This window comes from Podarcis raffonei, chromosome 5, assembly GCF_027172205.1.
Source record: "Podarcis raffonei isolate rPodRaf1 chromosome 5, rPodRaf1.pri, whole genome shotgun sequence".
Classification (NCBI taxonomy): Eukaryota; Metazoa; Chordata; class Lepidosauria; order Squamata; family Lacertidae; genus Podarcis; species Podarcis raffonei.
Window position 1 is genome coordinate 58,861,205 of NC_070606.1, and position 22,138 is coordinate 58,883,342.

General features: G+C 44.9%; 1 protein-coding gene across 10 annotated transcripts in view; it reads right to left on the reverse strand.

The window, feature by feature from the left end:
* Positions 1-22,138, reverse strand: part of POLL (DNA polymerase lambda) — a 127,033-nt gene that overhangs the window by 97,212 nt on the left and 7,683 nt on the right. For 8 of the 10 annotated variants that reach the window (XM_053389423.1, XM_053389425.1, XM_053389421.1 and 5 more), the window contains 2 exons: positions 21,630-21,798; positions 18,227-20,337 (listed from right to left, as the gene is read on the reverse strand). In XM_053389423.1, coding sequence (XP_053245398.1) covers positions 19,973-20,337; positions 21,630-21,798 — 534 coding nt within the window. In that variant the 3' untranslated portion in view covers positions 18,227-19,972. Of the gene's footprint in view, positions 1-18,226; positions 20,338-21,629; positions 21,799-22,138 lie in introns of those variants that run through there. The other 2 variants (XM_053389429.1, XM_053389428.1) reach the window with 2 other exon arrangements.

The window sequence follows — 22,138 nt, forward strand, 5'->3', positions numbered from 1 at the left end:
CCATCAACCCAAGTGCAAGGTCATGACAGATTGGCACCTGCCATGAATCAGTAACCTACAAGCAGGGGGAAAGAGAGGCCCCAAGAAGATGCAGGCAAAACATGGGTTGCCTAGAGATGGAGGAAGCTTCATTGTAGGTGTAATCTTCTTGCACCATCCATTACTACAAAAAGATGAGAGGGGAGGATGAGGAAGTACTTGTGGTCTCCTTATAGCAGGTTAGAAAATGTCAAAGGCACCCTTGGTGTCTTCTTCCCCTACCCTCAGAGCTACGCTGGGGCAGCCTAGTAAGGGAATGATCTTGGAACCTAGCAAAGATATCATGGCCAAGAAGCGCTAGCACAAGACTTAAACTAATCCCTTACTTTGTCATGCTTTCTTGCCTTCAAATTCTGAGGTGCAGTGGCAGAGAGGGCAGGGAGGTCAATAAATTAAACTAGACCTACATATGACTGTTTATTCCTGTTATTGTAACCTGGCTGTGACCGAAAAGATGGCCATTGATGGTCTATTATAAGGAATATGATGTGATAACTGGGATTTGCTGGCACAAAGACAAGGGCGAGTTGCTGACTTTGCTGATTGCTCACTATTTCCTTGTCCTCTAGTTCCCTCTGCTGGCTACTAAAGCTGCAAGCAATTTCTCCTTGGCTGCATCTTCAGAGTGAGTTTGTTTCTGTTTTTCGTCCTCTGTCAGGAATTGTTTGGGGGTTTTTAAAAGCATTTCAGTATTCAGCTCCGAGAGGAGAGGCAAAAATCTCTGTCAGTTCATTCTGGATACAAGCATCTTTAGGTGGATCTGTTCCTCCCAACCAGTAGCATCAGCTGGCTGGGGCTAATGGGAGTTGTAGTTGTGGATGGAGGAGAAATTTGGTTCAGCTCACATTTAAAGGTGAGCCTACCTAATTCATGCTGTCTGAAACATGAACTCATGCGTACTTCACAATTCACACTTCTCTGAATTTTTCAATGCAGCCAAATAACATGTACAAAAATACATTTACTAAGGTTAAAAAGTTTGTTAGTAGAAAATAACACATAGAAATGCCTTATACCAGGGAAAACTGCAGTGTAAAAATGCGTAAGGCAAAGCCACATACAAAAATGTGGATGTTCGGAGAAATTTGTACCAAGGTCTGATGAATTTTCATGAGGTCTTTAAAACCAGCAGTTGTGGAAATATGGAGAATGGAGACATGAGCAAAAGAGAGAATCTGAAAGTGGCACATTTGCCTATCCATCCCTACTTGTAGTCCAAAATGTGGGGTTCACCAGGATGGGAAAGGCTAGTGCAAAATATTGTAGCAGAGCCACTAAAAGATGGTGGATCTGAAAATTCATATTTAAATCTTGCCTCCGGCATGAGCCCCCCCCCCAAACACACACAAACACACACACAAACACCCCTTATGGGAACGACCATAACTACCCATCTTACAGGGCCATTGTTATAAAGATTACTGAGATCATGGAAGTGAAGTGCTTTGAGCACTCTAAAGCCGCTGTATAAATGCAAAGTGTTTTTGTGATGGGGCAGTTTCAGGAATCATTGAGACCCTGCCATGAACCTGGTGCCATAGGATGCTGCATCTACTTTCCTGCCTGTCTGCCTGCCTGCCTGCCTGCCCTTTGTGGCTTAGGGCCCTCGTATTTACGGGACCGCCTCTCCTGGTATGCCCCGCAGAGGACCTTAAGGTCCATGAATAATCATAGTTTGGAGGTCCTGGGCCCTAAGGAAGTCAGATTATCCTCCACCAGGGCCAGGGCCTTCTCAGTGAAGGCTCCGACCTGGTGGACTGCTCTGTCCCATGAGACCAGGGCCCTGCAGGATTTAACTTCCTTCCACAGGGCCTGTAAGACAGAGCTATTCCGCCTGGCTTTCAATTTGAACTTAGCCTGATCTTTTATTGCCCTTCCTTCCTTCCCTCCTCCTCCCCTTTTTATGAATATTACCCGCTCTGGGATCCCACAGCTAATTCTCCCCTGGTCTCCTCGCTGGCCCAAATAGGATTAATTTAGCCAGCTAGCCCTGGTGAGCATCTAATGTTTATTGGATGAATTTTCCCCCAAATTGATTTTTGAATTCTGAATTTATTGTTGTTCATGTTTTATACTGTATTTTATGCTGTTTTTGTTGCATCAATTAAGTGTTTTAAATTTGTTGTTAGCCGCCCTGAACCGGGAATGGTGGGGTATAAATAAATTATTATTACAGCAGCTGTTGCAAAACTTCTAAGTGGTGGGGTGTCTCCTGGGGTATTCACTAAAGGATTATATTCATGCAGTGTGGCTAGTTCAGGTCCATGACCAAACTGAAAGAGAGGAAATGTTATGATTCTAGACCTGCAGAACTTGAAAGCCTTCCCCCATATGAATGAGAGCCCCCAGCTGGAGCCTCAGCGACCTTCTGCTTTTGTTGCCTGGCTGAGACTGCAAAGTCAAGCCCCTGGCAGGCCACAGGATATAGCTGGTGGGCTGAAAATTCCTTGGTAGTCACAGGTGATTTAGGCCTATGTTAGATGTGACAGGTTATTTTGCAACAACTATTGGATCTAAAAATATTGAGTGGGGACAACAGGTCTTCTGAGATTCCACACCTCACACCCTCTTGAGGCTTCCACCTTCTTTGGCCAAAGATAGGACAATATAAAAGGGCTCTATCCTCAGTATAGGTTTTGAAGAGCATCTCTTAAGTTTTTGCTAAAGAAATGGTGTGCCTGCCAACAATGGGGTGCATCTACAAGCCTCTCTGTGATCAGGAACATGGATTGCACAGGGTTCCTGATCACAGGGAGTCCTGTACACAAGTTTAAGCAAGCCCATTTCCTTCAGAGCCTACTGCGGCAAGCAGCAGGTTGGGAGTAGAGCAGGCAGGGCTGGTACATACAGTCCTGTATCATCAACACACTTTGAACTTTACTATTACTGCAGAGGGCTTGATGGTTCAGCCTGGACCTTTGAATGATCTCAGCCAGCAGTTTCACTATAACATTAAAAAGCATGGGAGACAAGACAGATTCTTATGGCACTGCGTAGGGTTCAACTGCAGTCTCTCGGTGCTGTCACCTAGGGATGGGTGAATCTGTCAGTTTCAGGTCCTCATTTTTCCAGTACTAAAGCGAGTTATTCGCATTTCCATATTAGTCTGAGATTTTCCTTTTTAAACCCAGCTTGAAATTTCATTTTATTGCAAATTTCTCCAATTGGATACATTTTTGCAAAACAATTTCCCCTGATGTACAAGGCACAATGATTCCAACATTTTCCAGATCAAACATTTCTAAATGGATTTGGTGTTATTTTTACAGACAGCCATAAATATGGTGGAACAATGGAGTTAGAGGACTCTGTTTTTTAAAAAAACAACAACCTTGGCATTCTTTTTTTTTTAAGAGTGTGTTGCTAGTTGTGCGTTCTTCCAGATGTATACACAGAGCAAGAGACGCAACAGATGCATAAAGCTGTTCAGTGTTATTATTGAGCCATGGTCTAAACAGGTAAATTATACCCCAGTAACAGATTTGCTATGAGACAGGGGAACCATAAGAAATATTGCTACAACCATCATCAGTGCCCATATCATAGCCCCATTTCCGGCAATGACAAAGTGCTGAGTTATTGTCTTGGCTTGAAAGGCAACGAGTTTGTAAACTCTCTTGTTTGTGCCACTTTCCCAGCAAAATGAAAAATCATTCATCATCACTAGGTAGGTACACTGTCAGAGCAAGGAGCAGAAAGCAAAAGGGCTACAAAGACCAAACAAAGCTATTGGATGCTGGCCAGATTTTAGAGAGAGGCTAAGTGGCCAAACAAGTTGCAGGGCTGAAGTGTTAAAGGCTTCTCCAGATGAGCTATTTATTGAGCATTCATCCTGATTTGCTCACAGAAAGCTGACATGGAGGTTAGATTGTAACTGTCCAATAAGGTTATAGGACAATAAGCGTTCCGTCTTACATTCACCTTTGATTTGCTTGTGGAGTGTTTATGCATCCCACACTTTTCTGTGAATCTCCCTGTCACTTTCCCGACCACAAAAGTCCATTTCTTTCTTTCTTTTTGGCTCTTTGGCGACAAAGCACTTTCATCCAAACAGGCACTGATTGGAAATGAAGCAGCATGACCAGCCCCAAAACATTTGCCAGCACCAAAAGCATTGAAAGCAGGATCAGATGTGACTGACCCAATAGCATCACAAGCACAAATCATCACAAATGTGCAATAAAAAAAGACTCCAGGAGGGGCCCTGATTGTGACAATCAATAGAAAAATGTCCAAGGTAGGGATGGAGGAAGAGCCAAAAGCCCTTGCTCAGAATAGGGTGGAGTGCAATCCTTTCCCATTTCTCCACCTGCAGGGAGAACAGCCATCAAACCACTCACTTTGCCCTATTTTTACTGCAGAAATTATCTCTCTGACCCACCATTACCACCCTATTTCTGCCTTCCCATCTATGTCTCATTGCTGCGACATTCTTTCCAGATTGCGCCAGTAAAATCACCCCACACCCATTTATGTCACCTACCATAGCAACATTTTGCAAGCCCCACTATATCATTAGCACTCTCCACACCCAGTATACCCATTCTCACCTTATTCCCAGGTATCCGTTGTCACCTGGAGAGCAATACATGTGGGCCACTTATTAATGCTGCTTTGCAAGCATTGGGGTCCTTAACTATTGCAAAGGCCTCTAAGACCAAAGTAAATGCCAGGAGGATGAAAAAGAGCATTCTAACAAGGCATAAGGGTAGATAATCTTAAACAGCTGGGGCACTCAGCTCTGCATAAGAGCTCCACCCACCCTCTCCACCTGCATCCCTCTGCCATCAGAGATCTGGTAGATGGTCACATGAGGCTTTTTCTTGGTGGCACTTAGCTTTTGGAATGTCCTTCCAAAGGAAGCTCACTTAGCCCCATCATCTACTCCCTCCTTTTTTACCCAGCTAGTGAAAATGCTGTTTTAGGATGTCTTCAGGGTAAGTAACAACTGAGGGTGTCTCCAGAGACAGTCGCTGTTTTGTGGGATGGATTCAAACATGTACCGGAATTTTTGGTTTGCTCAGTCAAAGTGGATCAAAAGGCTCTGTTGCCATGTAGACACCCCGCAAACAAATCAGGATGAGTGCAGGACAAATGCTCATTGTTATATAACTGCCCTGCAAATAAAGCAGAACAGTTGCTCAGTATAATCTAGCCTCTATGCAAGCAAATCAGGGTGAATGCTTGATAAATCAGCAATCTCTGAAATAGTCTTGAAAATAGATCTGGATTATTTCCTGGCACTTGTTATGGTGTTCCTGCCAAAGTGATGTGTCTCTTTTGTTTTGTGGTTCCTTTAATATTTGTGTTTGCTTTTATTTTGTTAAATTGTTTGAGGATGTGCTTTGATATTGTGCCTTGGTGGTCTTGAGGGACAGAAAGGCAGGATGAACAATATTTTCAATTAAATAAACTACTATCAGGACTTCTCAGCATGTGCTATGTCAGTTGTTCTTGGCTGAGAGGATAACAAAACACCAGACCAAAAGGCAATGCCCGCTGACCAGTTTCTCCTGCTTTAGCCACACCTGGTTGAACCTGTTTCATTGTTGGTGTCCATTCCAAAGAGCAGAAGAGGTGTTGCACTCCCATTGCTGCATGGAAGGAGTACAGTTGGTGGGCTGTTTTTGTGTGTTATTGTTGTTGCTGGCATCCGTCTGTCTCGAGAGACAATGGAGTGCGCCTCTGGGTGTGAAGGCAAACTGCTGGCGATTCACAGCACCTGCTGTAGCTGCAGAGACTGGTAACTCGCAATGTTGCCTCCAGTGATTTTTCCTCAGGTTTACTCCTGAGGCCTTTCTCATGAATGAGTATAGCCACAAAGCAGTGGGGGTTTCGGACCAGAGATTTCCTTCTGTTGTTGTTTTCCAGTACCAAGAAAGTGATGGTGTTCTTATCAAACATCACAGAATAGGGAGCTAGTATTGGTGAATATTGGAAGAGAAAGAAGGAGTTTAAAACCATCATCCAGTCGAGACTGTGCACACCTTCACCTTTTATTTTTAGTATCCCTTTCCAGCTCCATGGCCCCTGGGCAGACACTGGCAAAGAGAAGGAGACTTGTTGGAGAACATGTCAAAATGCTATATGAGGTTTTTACACACTGGATAGCACACAAAGTTGCCTAGGCCAACACAGTTACGTGAGAATCCTACCCTTTGCCACTTTCTTTTTTAAGAATGTAAGAATTGTTTTGGGAGATCTAAGTCCAGCTATTCCAGTATTCTGTCTGTAGCAATGACTGTCCTAGGGAGCTCATAAGCAGAGCATAAAAGCTGATGGCCCTTTTTCTGATTGCTCAGCATCTGGAAATCAGAAGCTCTGTTGTCTCTGAAGATGAAGCTTTAATTCAGCTCTCGTAGTAGCTAATGGCCACTTATTAGGCCCATCCTTTTATGAATTTATCCAATCCTTTTTTGAAGCCATCTTAGCTGGCTTTAAAACTAGCACATCCTAGTGCTAGCTTTAAAGAACCAGCTAAAAAACAAACGAAGAACTAGCTAGTGAATATCCTACAGCAGCCTTCCACAGCCTGATACTTCCTGGATGCTATTGGCCAATGGTTAGCATGGCCAATGGCCAGCCCATAGCAATAGTTTTGGCTTGGGATTGGCTGAGCAGTGGAAAGAGCTGATTGGCCAGAGAATAGGAGATTGACAGAAATGGCTGCAGCAGTTCAAACTGGAGCCTTGGGAGAATGTAGGGAGAAATAAATAGTGTGGGGGTTTTTTTGGGGGGTGTTAGTTTGGAGGAAAAATTAATTTATTTCCCTTTTAAACTCCATGTGATGGGACAGTGCACCCAATAAGTGACCAGTCTCCACTCACTATTTAGCAGTGCTGGACACAATCCACCCAAAGTCAAGCATTTGTCTGTGCAATCTTATACATCTATAGATGGGTTCAGTGGGGCTTACTCCCAGGTAAGTAGATATAACGTTGCCACCTTAAAGCCGTTTACAGTGCAATCCTATGCACATTTATTCCGGAGCAAATTATTCAATGGGGTTTATTCGCAAATAATTATGCATAGAATTACAGTATTAAACATTGATTTAGGTAGAAATCCCATGCACATTTACACGAAAGTAAGTCCCACTGTGTTCATTGAGGTTTACATCCAAGTAAGTAGGCCTAGCAGGGCAGCCATGAGTATTTTACTGTGCCTGGATTGTGCCCCTTCGTTTCATTATCTTAACTCTTTATAAATTTCACTGGTTTCCCCTTTTATAACTATATTTTCTTTTTTATCTCCCATTTTTATAAAAAAAATATATATTGTATATTCTTTGCATTTCTTGTTTTCCCTTAACCACTTCTTTGTCCGTTGCACCAGTTGTATATACAGTTAAACCAAGTTATTTTACTTCCTGTTAGAGCTTCTCTTATTTGTTCTTTGCTTCTCATTTTCTCCACCCATTCCATTTTTAAAAATACTTTATTGAAATAATACTTTAAAAACAAACAAACAATAAACAAACCACAAAACAATACAATACAGTAACAAAGAACAAACAAACAAGAAAAAGCATTCATCCCACTATGTTTTCCAGGCTTCATTTTCGATTTCACACTTTGTATTATCACTTCTTAATGTTTAAAATCACTTAATTTATTCATGTTCCATATTGTCCTGCAAAGTTCAGTCTAGACTTGTCAAAGCGTTTGTTTTTACAATGTAGCCATAAATATTCTTTAAAGACATTCCATTCTTTATTTAATTTCTGTTTTGAATCATCTCTTAAACTTCCAGTCATTTTGGCTACTTCTATATATTCTATCATCTTCACCTGCCAGTCTAATTTGGTGGGTATCACTTCTCCTTTCCAATTTTTTTGCTATCGAAATTCTAGCTGCCGTTGTTGCAGACATGAAAGTTCTTCTAAAATTTTTTGGTATTTCATTATATATGATTCCCAACAGGAAGGCTTGTGGGTTTTTTTGGAATGGACATTTAAAGATTTTTAAATTTTTAAAGATTTTTAAAGTTCATTATATATAATGTCCCATAGTTCTCTAACTTTCACACAGTTCCACCATGTATGTATCATTGTACCTTCTGACTTCTTACAGCTCCAGCAAACGTTCAATTTTTTAAATATACATTTTGGCTAATTTGGCTGGAGTCAGGTACCAACGCTAAAACATTTTCATCAGATTTTCTTTCAGATTATAACATGCGGTGAATTTTATGTCTACCTTCCAGAGTCTTTTCCATGAATCCATTTGGATATTATAACTGAAGTTCTGGGCCCATAACTGATTTTACCACCTCCTCCTTAACTTTCCAATCAATCAAGGAGGAGTTTATACCTCTTGGATAAAGGTTTTTCTTTCTTTAATCTTTTGTCCACCCTTTCCTTTATTTTAAATATTTGGTTTTAATGTCTGTCTGCCTTATTTCATTTTTCATAAGTTCTTTTGTAAGTCGCTGTGAGTCGCCATGGCAAAAAAGGAAACTAATAAATCCAGTAAACAAATAATCATAAATGTCTGGCAACCTGAATGAAGAGTATGTTCACATTGATGGCTTGAAACACAGTGAGGTCATTCCCCTACCCCACTGCATTTCAAGCCACTTTTGCACAAAGTTGTGCACTGTGCACATGAAAAAGGGGGGCAGGGAGGTCTTCACCGGATGCACAGACCTTTTTGGGATCCCCACCCATGTAGCCCCCCCCCCGGCACTCCTGTTCACTAAACTGTCACCTGTGTATGCTCACCTGTGCCAGTGCAATGGCTACTGGGTATGTTCAAATTACCACTTACTCCACATCGTTTTCTAATTGGATTGAAGGTGGTTTGAGAAGAAAAACACATCACACAGGACTATTTGCCAAGAAACTACAGGATCAATATGGATTGTGTGAATGCAGCTTAAAAAAGGAGCAATGCAAGTGCATTGGATGTGGAGTAAGCAGTAATGGAACCCCCTCCAGTGCCATATAACTAGCAACAGCAGGTGGGTAGAGAGCTTGTACAGTATTCAACTGCCATGTCTCCCATCAGTACCAAGATTTCTGCTTCTGCAATCTCCTCACCCTACAGGTGCCTCACAGCCTCCCTAAATCTGCTCCAGAGGGTTAGTGGAGCCCCTAGAACAGATTTAGGGGGCACGCATGGAGTAGTAAGGGGAAGAATGTTTCCTTCCTCTAGCAGAAATCCTGGCACTGATGAAATGTTCACATGGCACTACTTTGGATGCTCCCCATAGCTCAGTAGCAGAGTGCACTGTTTACATGCAAAAGGTCCCAGGCAGGTTGAGTCCCTGACATTTCCAGCTACAAGGGCCACAGCTAAACAAACAAAGTAAATGATATCAGATAAATTATATGAAGGGTCTGTGCCTGAGACTTTGGTTACTCTGCTGCCCATCAAAAAAATCTGGCCTGGTAGAAGGCAACTCCCTTGCTGCTCTGAAGTTGTGTTTGTGCACATAGGTGTGCACATTAAGTGTACATAAAAGGTAAAGGGCCCCTGACCATTAGGTCCAGTCATGAACGACTCTGGGGTTGCGGCGCTCATCTTGCTTTATTGGCCGAGGGAGCCAGCGTACAGCTTCCGGGTCATGTGGCCAGCATGACTGGCGAACCAGAGCAGCCCATGGAAATGCCGTTTACCTTCCCGCCAGAGCAGTACCTATTTATCTACTTGCACTTCGTGCTTTCAAACTGCTAGGTTGGCAGGAGCAGGGACCGAGCAACGGGAGCTCACCCCGCCATGGGGATTCGAACCGCCGACCTTCTGATTCACAAGTCCTAGGCTCTGTGGTTTAACCCACAGCGCCACCCACATCCTAAGTGTACATAGGTGCACCTTAAATTCCATTGGTGAAGCAGCCCTTAACTTCCCAGTCTCAGGAGCCGACCAGTGGTTATCAACCTGTGTGCCGTGGCACCCTGGGGTGCCTTGAATGATGGTCTGGGGTGCCGTGGGCAACACTGGCTTCTACCCTTCTTTCCTTCCCTCCCTCCTCTGATGCCCTCTTGCATCTCTGCCTCCCAAAGGCTTGCACAGCTGTTTGTGCAGCAGCCCTGGCTACCAGCTCCCCAGGTGAATGGTGCCTCTGGGGCTGGCCATGGGGTGCTTCCAAGGCCCCTGTGGGGCAGTGTGACAAGGCACCTCTCTTTGGGGCATGGGGGAGGCAGCTCAGAAACCAGGGGTGGCAGCTGCGGCTGCCCAGAGGACTCCCAAGAAGAGGGGAGAGGAGGTTGAGGGAACACTCCACAAGGAAGGGTGTTCAAAAAAGGGTGAGAGGCTGCCAGCTCTGCATAACTGGGCTCCTGAGCCCCACAAGGGTGCCACAGAAAGAATGTAGTTGGCTAAGGGAGTCATGAACTCAAAAAGGTTGAAAACCTCTGACTTAGACCTTACTCACTGGATGCTGAGCCCTTGAGAATGTCCCCAAAGATTGTGGGGTGTAGCATTCCTGGGTGTGTTCCTCGCAGGACATTGCAGCCCCAGCCTTGTGGTTCCCAGCTGTCCTGGGTTGGCTATATCAGAGAGTCCCACACATTGTGGCTCAGTTTTTAATTACAAGTGCTCGGAGAGGCAGAAGAGATGGCACCCGCTGGTTTTGCATGTTAATGAGGGTGCTTAATATTCATGAGTCAATATTTTAGGGCGGCGAATGGCTGTGCAGTAGGTGCACATATGAATGGGAGTTTATCATGATTAGGCAAATCAGGAGGGAGAGCGAGCGGCAGGGGAAGGGAAGATGAATTTCTCCAATAAAATTAACTAAGGCCGCCACGGCATGCTGCTCCCCTCCTTCTCCTTCCCGTGTGCTTTGCTGAGCTCTCTCTTTCCTCAAATTTATGAGGCCAATTACAGAGATGAGCTTGGAAGTTTCTGGGAACTTCACTAAGTGCAAACGGCGCTCCCTGCTGTTCCCATCAAATTAATTAACCGAGTGCTATTGATGGCTGTCCGGCTCCGGCGAGAGATTTAGCTGCAGGGAAACGCCGGCGTAGGATTCGTGGCGAACGGCACCATTTGGAAACAGGAAGATCCTGGCTTGTGCTGCTGCCACTGGGAAGCTGCATGGCAGTGGGGTGGCCCAGGAAGAGCGGCCTGAGCTGCAGGAACCAGGAACTGCTGCTTCAAAATGGAGAGATGACCCAGGAAATGGTCTGATGGCATGGTGGCTGGTGCCCATTCGGTCTGGTGGGGCAGAATGCAGGGAGCCCAACAGTAGGTGGCGCCAGAGCCAATGGCAGGCAGTGCAGCCTAATTCTTGCCCCTATCTTCCTCCTTGCTGAGTTCTACCAGGTGCAACACTGAGACTAGGGAGGAGGAAGCTGGCAGTTGCTGCTGCCTCTTGGACTGGTTACAGGTAAGAAGGGAAGGCAGGTGAGGGCTAGCTGAGGTTGGTGGGGCAGTTCCTCATTTGGCTTAGTGGGTCATCCCACTTGAGGGTGGAACATGACACTGATACTTTGCTGAAGCTAAGAAGGTGTCACGGTTGCTTTCCAGCAAAGAAATGCACATGGAGGATAGTGAAGTATTTGTTGTCAATGGTAACACTTCGGTGGAATCTACACACATATTAAAAAATGTTCTGAAAATGTTTTTTTTTAATTAAAAAACAACAAAACATTGAATTTTCCATAAGGCTCACCATTGCCATCTAGTGTCACATTGTATATTGCACTTAAAACACACTTAAAACATTTTATTTGCAACTGTATAGCTGAGTCTATAGTGTCTAGGCAGCTATTCCCAGGTCCACGCTCTATGGAGCAGTTGCAGCAGCAGGGAACGTCCCCTCCACCAGTTTATGTACCTTCCCCTGACCAGCTGCACACATGCAGCCAGAGACTGTGCCTGTGTGGCAACTTCCTCTGCTCATCCCTTTTCAGTCCCCTCCTGGTTCTGGGAGACAGTGGTGCAGGAGAAGGTGGGGAAGCAGCTGGCCCTTCACTTGCCTGGCCTGCCTTTTCCGACCCATCCTGTGCTCCAGCTCTGAAGCTTCCCCTTTCTCCAGCTCTTGCCTCCTGTCCAGAACAGTTCACCACAAATCGCTGATCCCCTCTTTCAAGACTCCAGCCCCACTTTCCCTGGTGCACACTCTTCAGCATTCTGCCAGTCCCCGATAGCAGGTGATGGGCCCTACCTTACAGAGCCTACTGTCACTCTGGAGATTTGTTCTATTTGATGAGGTGGAGGGGGGGCTTCTCAGAGCTGCACCGGGGATAGCCTTTGCCTAAGATAGCATCGGTTGTGCATCAGGAATGAGGGAGAGCAGCAGAAAGAGGACCCTGCTCCACAGCCTTAGGCAGCCCCAGTGGGAGATTAATGGTCAATGTCCTGTTCATCAGAATCCTAAGGCCCTTAGCACAGCAGCCTTCTCCAACCTGGTGCCCTCCAGATGTTTTGGACAGCAACAGCCCCAGCCATAGTGGCACACCAGGTTAATGTAGGCTTGCCAAGAGTATTGCACTGGGTTGCGACCTTTTTAAATAAAAGGGCTAGCAGGAGATGGGCAAAGGTATTGATTTTGGTTTCTCTCTGTCATTTTTGCAATCTTAAATTCAATTCTCCACATTTACACATCAGTTAGCATGTTTTTTAAAAAAACAAGTTTTCATGAAAATTCATCAGATTTGTAGTGCAACTTTCTCTCAATATACACTTTTGGTATGCAATGTTTTCTTGTGTGCATTTTTTTTTTGCAAAGCATTTTTCCTTAATATAATGTGTTATTTTTACTAAAATATGCATTTATACTCGCACCTAGTATATACATTACAGAATAAGCTACATGGCTGGGGAACTGAACTGCAAAATTCAGAGATGGGCAGATTTCAAAGGATAGCTGTGTTTCAGTCTGCACGTTTCAAAAAAGTGTGAACTAGGTAAGTTCTGCTTTAAATGTAAACTGAATCAAATTTCTCCCCCATCCTTTGGACTAACACAATGACAACATCATTTATTGCAAGGTAGGAAATGTCACCTTGCAGTATTTTTTGAAAGTGGAGCGCGTAGCTAATGCAAAGGTACTTAAGATGAAAGCAATATGCAGTGCTGGATATATGGAGGAGCAGAAGCAGCAGTTTTCTCTGGGACTAGAGCTGTAAGTCTTGTTACTCCACCCCAGGAAGCCCCAATTCCCATTTCCTTGGGCTTCTTCTCCAACTAATCTGCTGCAGCATTTAGCTGAATTTTAATTTTCAGGATCATCAGACTCACAGTCTATGCGCAGGGGTAGGAACTTCCCAGAAAAAGAATAACCCAGCATCAGAGGCCACCTAGTGAGAGCCTGATACCGATCTTAAATTTCTGAACGTGCTCGCAGAGGCACAAACTATGTGGCTCATACCTGCTCCTAATGCCAAAAATCAGTGGAGCAAAGTCAACATCTCTTAAATTCACATTTTTCCATTTGGGAAAAGTAGTAGTCCAAAAAGAGCAGAGAGCCTGGCATTCAGACTGGTCCCCCTTCTGGTCTGGCTAGCTGCCCCTGCCACTCTCCCAGAGTTGACCTGCATGGGCAACCTCATAAATACCCCTAGCGGTTAAGTGTTAAGAGTCCTCTACCTCCTTACTCTTCAACGTCTACCACAGGCCAAAACATAATTCATGATTACTGAACCTGTGAGGTAGAATTCACCTGCTCTTTATATGTTCATCCTTTTCATCCTATTTCCTAGGCTTTTCATTTCATATATAACAAACTGCATTTACAAACCACTAAATGAACAAACGTACCAGAATGTGTCATGAAATTCTTCCACACCCCATTCCAGGAGAAGATTCACAAAGCCACTTACAACCCACACATTTATCATCCTGTGAAACTGCTTTATCCAAGGGTCTCCTCCTACAGAAGGAGGTTGACAATTATGCTGTGTGTCAGTAATGTGTTTGAATTTACACAAAACACCATGTATAATTGTGAGATGACATAATTGTAGGAGACGTGGATTTCTTCCATGCTCAGCTGCACGGTGCGCCATTCCTGGGCAAACATTCCAGGCTGTTTCAGCCGCATCTCAGAAGTGATATTTTGCTCATCTAACTTTATCTCAGCGGAAGAGGCCTTTGCACAATTAATTACGATGACAGGCAGGGAATCTAGGGGCTATAGGAGGTCATAAGCTGAACATGAGTCAGGCAGGCGATGCTGCTCCCAGAAAGGCAAATGCTGTTTGGAAGATGCATTAGAAGCAACGCTGTACTGGAGGCACAGGCCTGCTTTACGGTGCTTGTGCCCGCAAATCGAGGGAGAAAGCACCCAGCTTTGATAGTCATGTTGTGAATGGATATTAACACACTGAAATAAATTCAGAGGAAAAAAGCAGTGGGATGCAAGACATGTGGAGAGGTTGAAGACAATAAAACATATTTATTGTAGACAAAGGCAGATTAAGTTGGAACGTGGTTTTAAATACTTATAAGCTGCTCTCAAGGAACGGAATGACAGCTATGCTTCACTGTGACAGAAGAAAGGGTGAAAGCAAGAGTTTTATGGTGCAGTGGTAGGTATTTAGTGGAGCTCAAATAATAAAACAGAAATGAGCAATGGGACAAGTTACCGAGAAAAGTTAGGGGATAACCTTTCATTTTCCAAAATATTTTCCCTAACTTTTATCAGAAAAAGAAGTATAAGAGGTGGTAGTCAGGAATGTCTTGGAATCCCTGCTTTAGAGCAGTTGAACGAACCTTTTAGAGATCCCTCAGACTAAGGTGGTGTGTATGCTGCAAAACCATAGAAGAACAGAAAATTCAAAGTAGGTCCCTGGCCATCTGAGAACTTCAATTTTCTTCCCCTTGTTAGAATCAAGTTTCTAGCCTATATGGTTGTAAATATATGGTTTCCCTCCCACTGGGAACCATGGGAAATTCACAGACTTTAAAGCAGCTCCAGAGATTATCTAAATTTTTCTCTGGCTGGGGAAAGAAACTAGAATGGCTTCCAGTTCTCCAGCATGCACCCCAAACTGCCCCAACGTAGATCACCCTCTCTAACATCAGAACTCTGCCGCCTTATTGAGAGGAGAGCTGGTTTTTCCCCCACAGCTCCTAAGTTATCTTCCCAAGAGCCATAGTATTTCATGCACAGGGACTTTCCTGGCCACCGAAATAGTCCTGCAGGCTACAGAAACATGCACTAGAGATTCTGCCTATAAAAAGGGAGTTAGCAGAACATGTCATTACATGTCTTGACCACAAGAGGACCCCCTTATTACACACAATGTGCATGATCTGAATTGGGGAGCCAAGCTACTTGAATGGAGATGCATGAAAATTGCTTGTGTCAACCTAGGATAAAAAGGGAAACTAGTAGCTCTCGATGGTACAGGGTGAGCTTACCAAGGACCAAGCAAATAGTGTAAAACCCAGCCCAGAAAGCAGCCCAGGAAACGTCCTCTTCCAGAGGATGTTGGACTCCAAGTCCCATCTGTCTCAGCCAGCAAAGGCCACCGTCAGGGATGATGGGAGTTGTAGTCCAACAACTGGAGGGCCGCACGTTCCCCATCCCAGTTATAACGCATGAACACTGGACAACTGCTGAGATGACAAATTTAACTAAGATTGTTCAAATTGAAAGAGGGAAGAGAAGCGGTTGCTGTTTTGAGAACTGCATGATGCCTTTTGTGAATTATTATTATTATAATTGTAAACATCAGTATGATCTTGATGTAAACAGATGTAGTTGTCATATTGTATGAATAATGTCTCATATACTTGTGCTCATTCAAGATTGTGAGAATACATGTTCTGATGTAAAGTCAAATGGACAAGAGGTGTGGATTAGCTGTAATTAAGGAAGCTAGTGGAGCAAAAGCTTCTTCTCCCCACCTGCTCCCCCAAAGCCTCTTGGAGAGGAGGCTCCAGAACAATGTGGAAGGAGGTTTGAGGAGCTGCTGGGTAGACTCACCCAGAATTGTCCTTTGCCCAAGAGGGCCCCCAAACACCTGGAGAAGCAGGTGGTTGCATGGAGGAGGGGGGAACTTTCCTTCTATTACCTTAAGATCCAAGTTATTCATCTGTACTTCAGAAATCATGCCACCAACTTACTAATCTCAAGCACAGATCCCAGCACAACTGGATACTGTGACCTCAAATCATGGAGGTCCACCTTTTTTTTTTAGTTTCTCCTATGAAGCAATTACGTTAACTTAAATGCCATGCCAGATTGCTCAAAGTAGACAGCACTGCAAATCTGGCCTCACCATGACATAAACCGGTTGGTCTAGTTCAGGCAGCAGCTCCAGAGTGATGAGCTGCAAAGGAAGGAAAGGCTCTTGTACCTTTAAGAGAAGAGGGGTTGGGGGCAGGTGGTTCTAGTCGTGCAGAACCAAAAGAGAGCAACACTTACTCAACACTAATATTTAATGGCACAAGAGCTCAGTCCTCCCCTGCCTCCTGTCACCCTACAGGTAGGCACCATTTCTGTAGGTGTCTGTCCTCCAGACCTTTAGCAACACAGACTGAAATATTCAGTGTAGGGCACATGGCTTCTGTCTGCATTGCAGAAGTGAGGATCCGACCAGCAGGGCTCAAAACAGGGATGGGCAACCTGGGATAAGTCAGTTGGTAGAGCACGAGACTCTTGATCTTAGGGAAGTTTTAAATGTTTGATATTTTATTGTGTTTTTAATATTCTGTTGGGAGCTGCCCAGAGTGGCTGGGGAAACCCAGCCAGAAGGGCAGGGTATAAATAAATTATTTTTTTTTATTATTATAATGTATTATTATTATTGATCTCAGGATCAAGAGCTCAAGCCCCATATTGGGCAGAAGATTCCTGCATTGCAGGGACTAGGGAACTAGATAACCCTTGTGGTTCCTTCCAACTCTACGATTCTATTAATGTAATTGCACCACAACTCCCATCAACCCTGACCACTTGGTCATACTAGCTGGGACTGATGGGAGTTGGAGTCCAACAGCACCTGGAAGTCCAGAGGTTCCTCATCTTTACCTTAAGCACTGTGTTTTGAGAGTACAGACTTTCAGGAAGGAGGGTCCACTTGAAACTGTGGGACCTGGAGTGTATCTTTAGAGACACACCTGGAGGAGGAGGTGGTGGGGTTGTCCTTCTGACTTACAGCAGCACCCATGTGAACCTGCACTGCCAGTAAAACATCCCCAGGTCTCATTAGCCTAGCAAGCATAAGGAGCATCTCCTTGAAGAGCTGGGGAGGGGAGGCCTGTGATACAGTGAAAATGCAACTAGTGGCTAATGACTTTGACAACTACATGTGATCTAGCACTGTGAATTTTCTCACAGGGGCCAAGTCTCCCTTCTGCTCTCCCCACAGGCTAAATCTCTGGGAAGGAAAAAAAATCCATTATAAAAGAAGATTACAGTCATCAGGGTTGAATTGAGACCCCCTCATAAACTACAGTGCAGAGGCTCCATTGAGGTTTAGGGAAGCTGCAAGTATGCTGCTGCCCTGAAATTCTTACCACCTGGTTGCCCAAGTGCCCACCCCAATCATTGTAAAAGAAACAACACAGGAGGGGGGGACCCTTCCCTGCAGGAGCAGGAGGCTTTGATGATTTGGAGCTGTGGTTAGTGCCTGGGTGTGAATTGTGGCTCCCTGCCACCAGCACAAAGCTACTGACAAAGGGCAGGGAAAGCGCTGTGCCTTCTGAACTCAGATCAAGGGGGGGAAGAGAGCTAGCAGGATTGTGGTCCAGCAGTTCCCCTAGCTTTACCTTTAGGCAGGCCAGGAATTGCCCTCCAAGCCGCACTGTGACCAACGTATCCTACTGAGCTTGTCTTCTAAAGCAACAATACAGTAAGTCAAGATGGAGAGCACTTCAAACACTTTTACTTTCCCATTAACAGTTCCATCACTCGCCAACAGGCCAATCCACAGAATCCTATTGCAGACCAGCACTGATCTGAATTAGTCCAATTACTGTATAAAAGGTCTTGTTCTACATCTCCATGACAGATCAAAGCGTCTATTGGCTCCTCAATAATATTATATTGGGGAAAAGGTGTACGCGCCCCCCATACCAGATCAAGCCACCTTTCAATTTAGTTGCTAAGTAGGTTGAATTCCTTCTCCCTTTCCCCTCAAGTTCTTCACTGCATCAGCAATTTCAAATTACTCTATGGGAACACCACACAGCATCCAGGCAGTACTTACAGCGAACATGGAGGCAGCTTTAGAATGCCATCCCTGTTGCATCATTAGTCCAACCAAGGATCTAATTCATAACAGAACTTAAAACATGTTAACAGGTTTTATTGTCTTTCAGCAATCACAGCAATCCTTCGTTTCCAAAAGAACAGAGCACAAGGGGACCTTATTGTGCTGATCCCTAAGTGATACACTGCAGAGGCACAACATGGAGGTGCGCAAAGGAGCCTGTGGGGCTAAGGGGATAACTACAGCTCACTAAGGTGTATTTCCCTAAGGCTCACCTAGTCAAACACAAGAACTGGGAAGGACCCATGACTCAGTGGCAGAGCACCTGTCCTGCAAACAGATGGTCCCAGATCTTCAGTTCCTAGCATCTCCTACTTAAAAGGATCATGTAGCAAGAGACTGGGAATATCCCTGAGACCCTGGAGAGCCACTGCCAGTCAGAGTAGACATTATTGGGCTAGATGGGAAAATAGTCCGATCTGGTATTAGGCAACTTCCAATAAGTTCTGACTCATCAGCTAAGGCAAAGGGTATTCTGCTGTTTGCATCCTAATCAAGCCATACAGATGCAGGATGTGATAAAGCACTGTGTCACAGTTCAGCACCCTAAGAACTGCAGCTTCATTTTTAAAAGGGGGGGAAACAAGTTTCAAGCCTTTAAGGATGAGAAGACATGTTTGAAAGAGTGCAGGTTACGCTTTGAGGAGTCTCAGTAGTGTACGGGTGTTTCAGCAGCATTTCTGGGTAGATGGACCTCAGTGAGTGTATTTTTATATTGTAAATGCCCTGTGATCCTTGAATGAAGGGCAATATAGAAATTTAACAAAGAAATAACAAATTAGTACAGAATTATGTTTACCTTGGCACAGAAGTTTGATATTTAACTGCAAACTATATCTGAAACGTTCTTGAGAGATGCTGATTCAACCTCTTCTTGGTACTCAGAGAAGCATATACCCCAAAGTTGTTTCACTGCCTGATTCTTCTTAGTGCTAGAAAAGTACCTCCAAGTTATTCCACCCAAAGCTACCCTCCTGCTGTGTCTTCACTTCATGCCGTTCTCTGCCCCTTCCCTACTGGCTTGCTGCGTTCAGTAGCTCCCTCTCCTTTATTCACCTCCTGAAAGTACTAACAAGAAGTTCCAAATCCTGAAACCATACCAAGCTCTACAGTTAGCATAAATTACGCAAATAAACAATCCTGTGCCACCATTTGGGGAAGGGTAGGATTCAAAAACTTTTAAAACATTTTCCAAGGCTAGCAGCAAGGTTGGAGGGAGAATATAATGTCAGCTAGAAGAGATTAATTCTGAGATGGAAATCCATGACACTTCATTTCTTGGCAAACAAACCACAAACCCCCTCTCTTAGCAGAAAAGCAGCCTTTCCAAATAAGAGAAGCCAGCAGCCTTAAAAGGATGCTACCTTTGCAAAGGTGAATTTAAAACCCATTCTTAAAAATCTATTCATCCCCCCCCCCCACTCTTTCTCCGCCTTTACATGGGAGTTTCAATGTGCAAAATCGCTTTACAAATTTTCTCATTCATTCATAAAAACTGGCCAGTGAGGTAGGTTAATTTGCCCTTAGTTCCTCTCTAATGGCAATCCATTAAAAAACTGAATCCATTCAGGGCCTTGGGCTTTTCTTCCCAGTAGCACAGAGAAGGACTAGCTCCCCTTAATCACACAAGTCCTCCTGTCTTTAGCACCCGCAAGAATTTGCCAAGGAAAGCAGACAAGTCTACAGAGGCTGGAAGGTCCCAAGTGAGTCACATGCAAGCACCACGAGGGCATCCTCAAATAGCTCTCTTCCTGTCCTTTGTCACCAGTCCCTCTCGGGGGGCTCCCGGTAAGGCAGCCCCAGGTGAATGAAGATATCCTTCTCGGTGGGAGTAGACAGAGCCACGCCAGGCACTGTTTTGAGGCCACCGGCTCCACGCACCACCCCGCTGCTGAGGGCATGCTCCGACAGGCTCATGCCCTTGGTCTTGGCCAGAGCTCGCATGGAGCGGTTGAAGTGGGCTGAGCCAGTGAAGTAGAGCAGGGCACAGGCAAACTCACTGTAGGGCACCACAATGATGTCAAGGCGCCGGTGGCGCTGGCCTGGTCCTGGCAGACGACAGACCCCGAGGTATTTCTTCTGGCTTCCATTGTCTTCCTGACTCACCAAATCATCTGTCAGGAAGCCTGTGGGGAAAGGCACAAGTCAGGGAGTTTGGCTAGCAGAGTGCCTGGAACATGTGCAGGGGACGGCAATCAAGATGATCTGGAAACCAAGCCTTATGAGGAGCCGTTGAAGGAGCTGGGTATGTTTGGCCTGGAAAGCAGAGGCTGAGAGAAGATGTGACAGCCATCTTCAAGTATCTCAAAGGATGTCACATGGAGGATGGAGCAAGCTTGTTTTCCCCTGCTCTGCAGGGTAGGACCTAAACCAATGGATTCAAGTTACAAGAAAGGAGATTTCGACTAAACATCAGGAGGAACCTTCTGACAGTAAGAGCTTCCCTCAGGAAGTTGTGGACTTTCCCTCCCTGGAGATTTTTAAGCAGAGGTTGGGTGGCCATCTGTCGTGGATGCTTTAGTTGAGATTCTTGCATTGCAAGGGGTTGGACTAGATGACTCGGGGGGGGGTCCCAATTCTATGATTCCTGCAAGGATTGTTTTCTGTCCCCACTCAGTTGTAAGCCTGTGCTGGAGGGCTCCCTGCTTGCTAGCATCAGTACTGGGCTCCTGGCTCACCAACATGATTGGTAGGGAGTCTCCTGGGATCTGGCAGACTGCTGTTAAGTACTGGCCTGATTCTGCAGGGGTCTTCTTATGCTCTTATCAAGATTGTGCACCACCAGGACAATTCGTGGTGTTCAACATACAAGAGACCTGTACTACCTGATCATGATCAGCATTCTGGTCTCTCAAAATATACGTTCTCTCCTAAAAGAACATCTAAGACATAGCTAAACCAGTATCTTGGAGAACGACAAGAGTAAAGGCTTTCACCAAAATTTGGCTAGAGATAGAGGCTCTGTTGCCCTTGTATGTTGGCACTAAGAACAAAGAGTCCAAAATGTGAGCTAGAAGCTAATCAAACCTGCTATGTTCATTAGGTTGTGGGCCTCATCTTTACGGTATAAGAATAGGTGAGAAGAGGTTCTGACATTCGTACAGAGAAGTATGTTAAGAAACAGAATCACCCATGTTGTTATATTATGGCAGGCACTATAAACCATTCCTTCTTATAAAGACCTTCATGCAGGGAGCCCAACTATCTATGGGGGGGGGGGGGAGATGGTTCCTTCCAAAGAAGTCCCAGATACAGGCACTTTTAGTGCCAAGATGAACTGCCAAGACAAGCTCAACATGGCAGTGCCAGATACACATTCTGGATTTCCATTCTGCTGATTTCAGAGTGGTGAAAATGTTCAACAGTGTGACCCCTTACCCTGCCCTGCCACATTCCAGCCCCACAGGTACCCTCATACCACTTTTCCGGAGGCTATCAAGCAGCTTGCTGAACACTCCTTGGTGCGAGTGCCCATCGGGGTGAGTCACCAGCACGTCCACATCCCCACAGGTGGACTTTTCCCGCCGGAACGAGCCACACGCAACACACACCAGCCCAGGATTGATCAACTGGGCTGCTTCTCTGACCTGCAGTGAAAGACAGTGTAGAGGAACGGGCAGAGGTGTAGTTGCTGATTTCAAGTATCTTTCCATTCCCATCCACTGTGGTGATTCAATTACCCCCAGCAGTGTGGGTAAAACAAAACAAAACAAAACAAAACATAAACCATAATTCAAATTCTTTTGTCAAGACAGCTGAATTCTTTTGCTTGTATGAATCATGAAATCATTAAATTTATTCTGCTTCTGCTGGGCATAAGGGAGGGCAAGGAGTCCAGCCCCTTCGCAACAGAAAATTGTACTGAGCCCGACTGGGGTTTGGGAGTTTACTGTAAATTTAACTTCAAACTCTCACAGTGGTGATAAT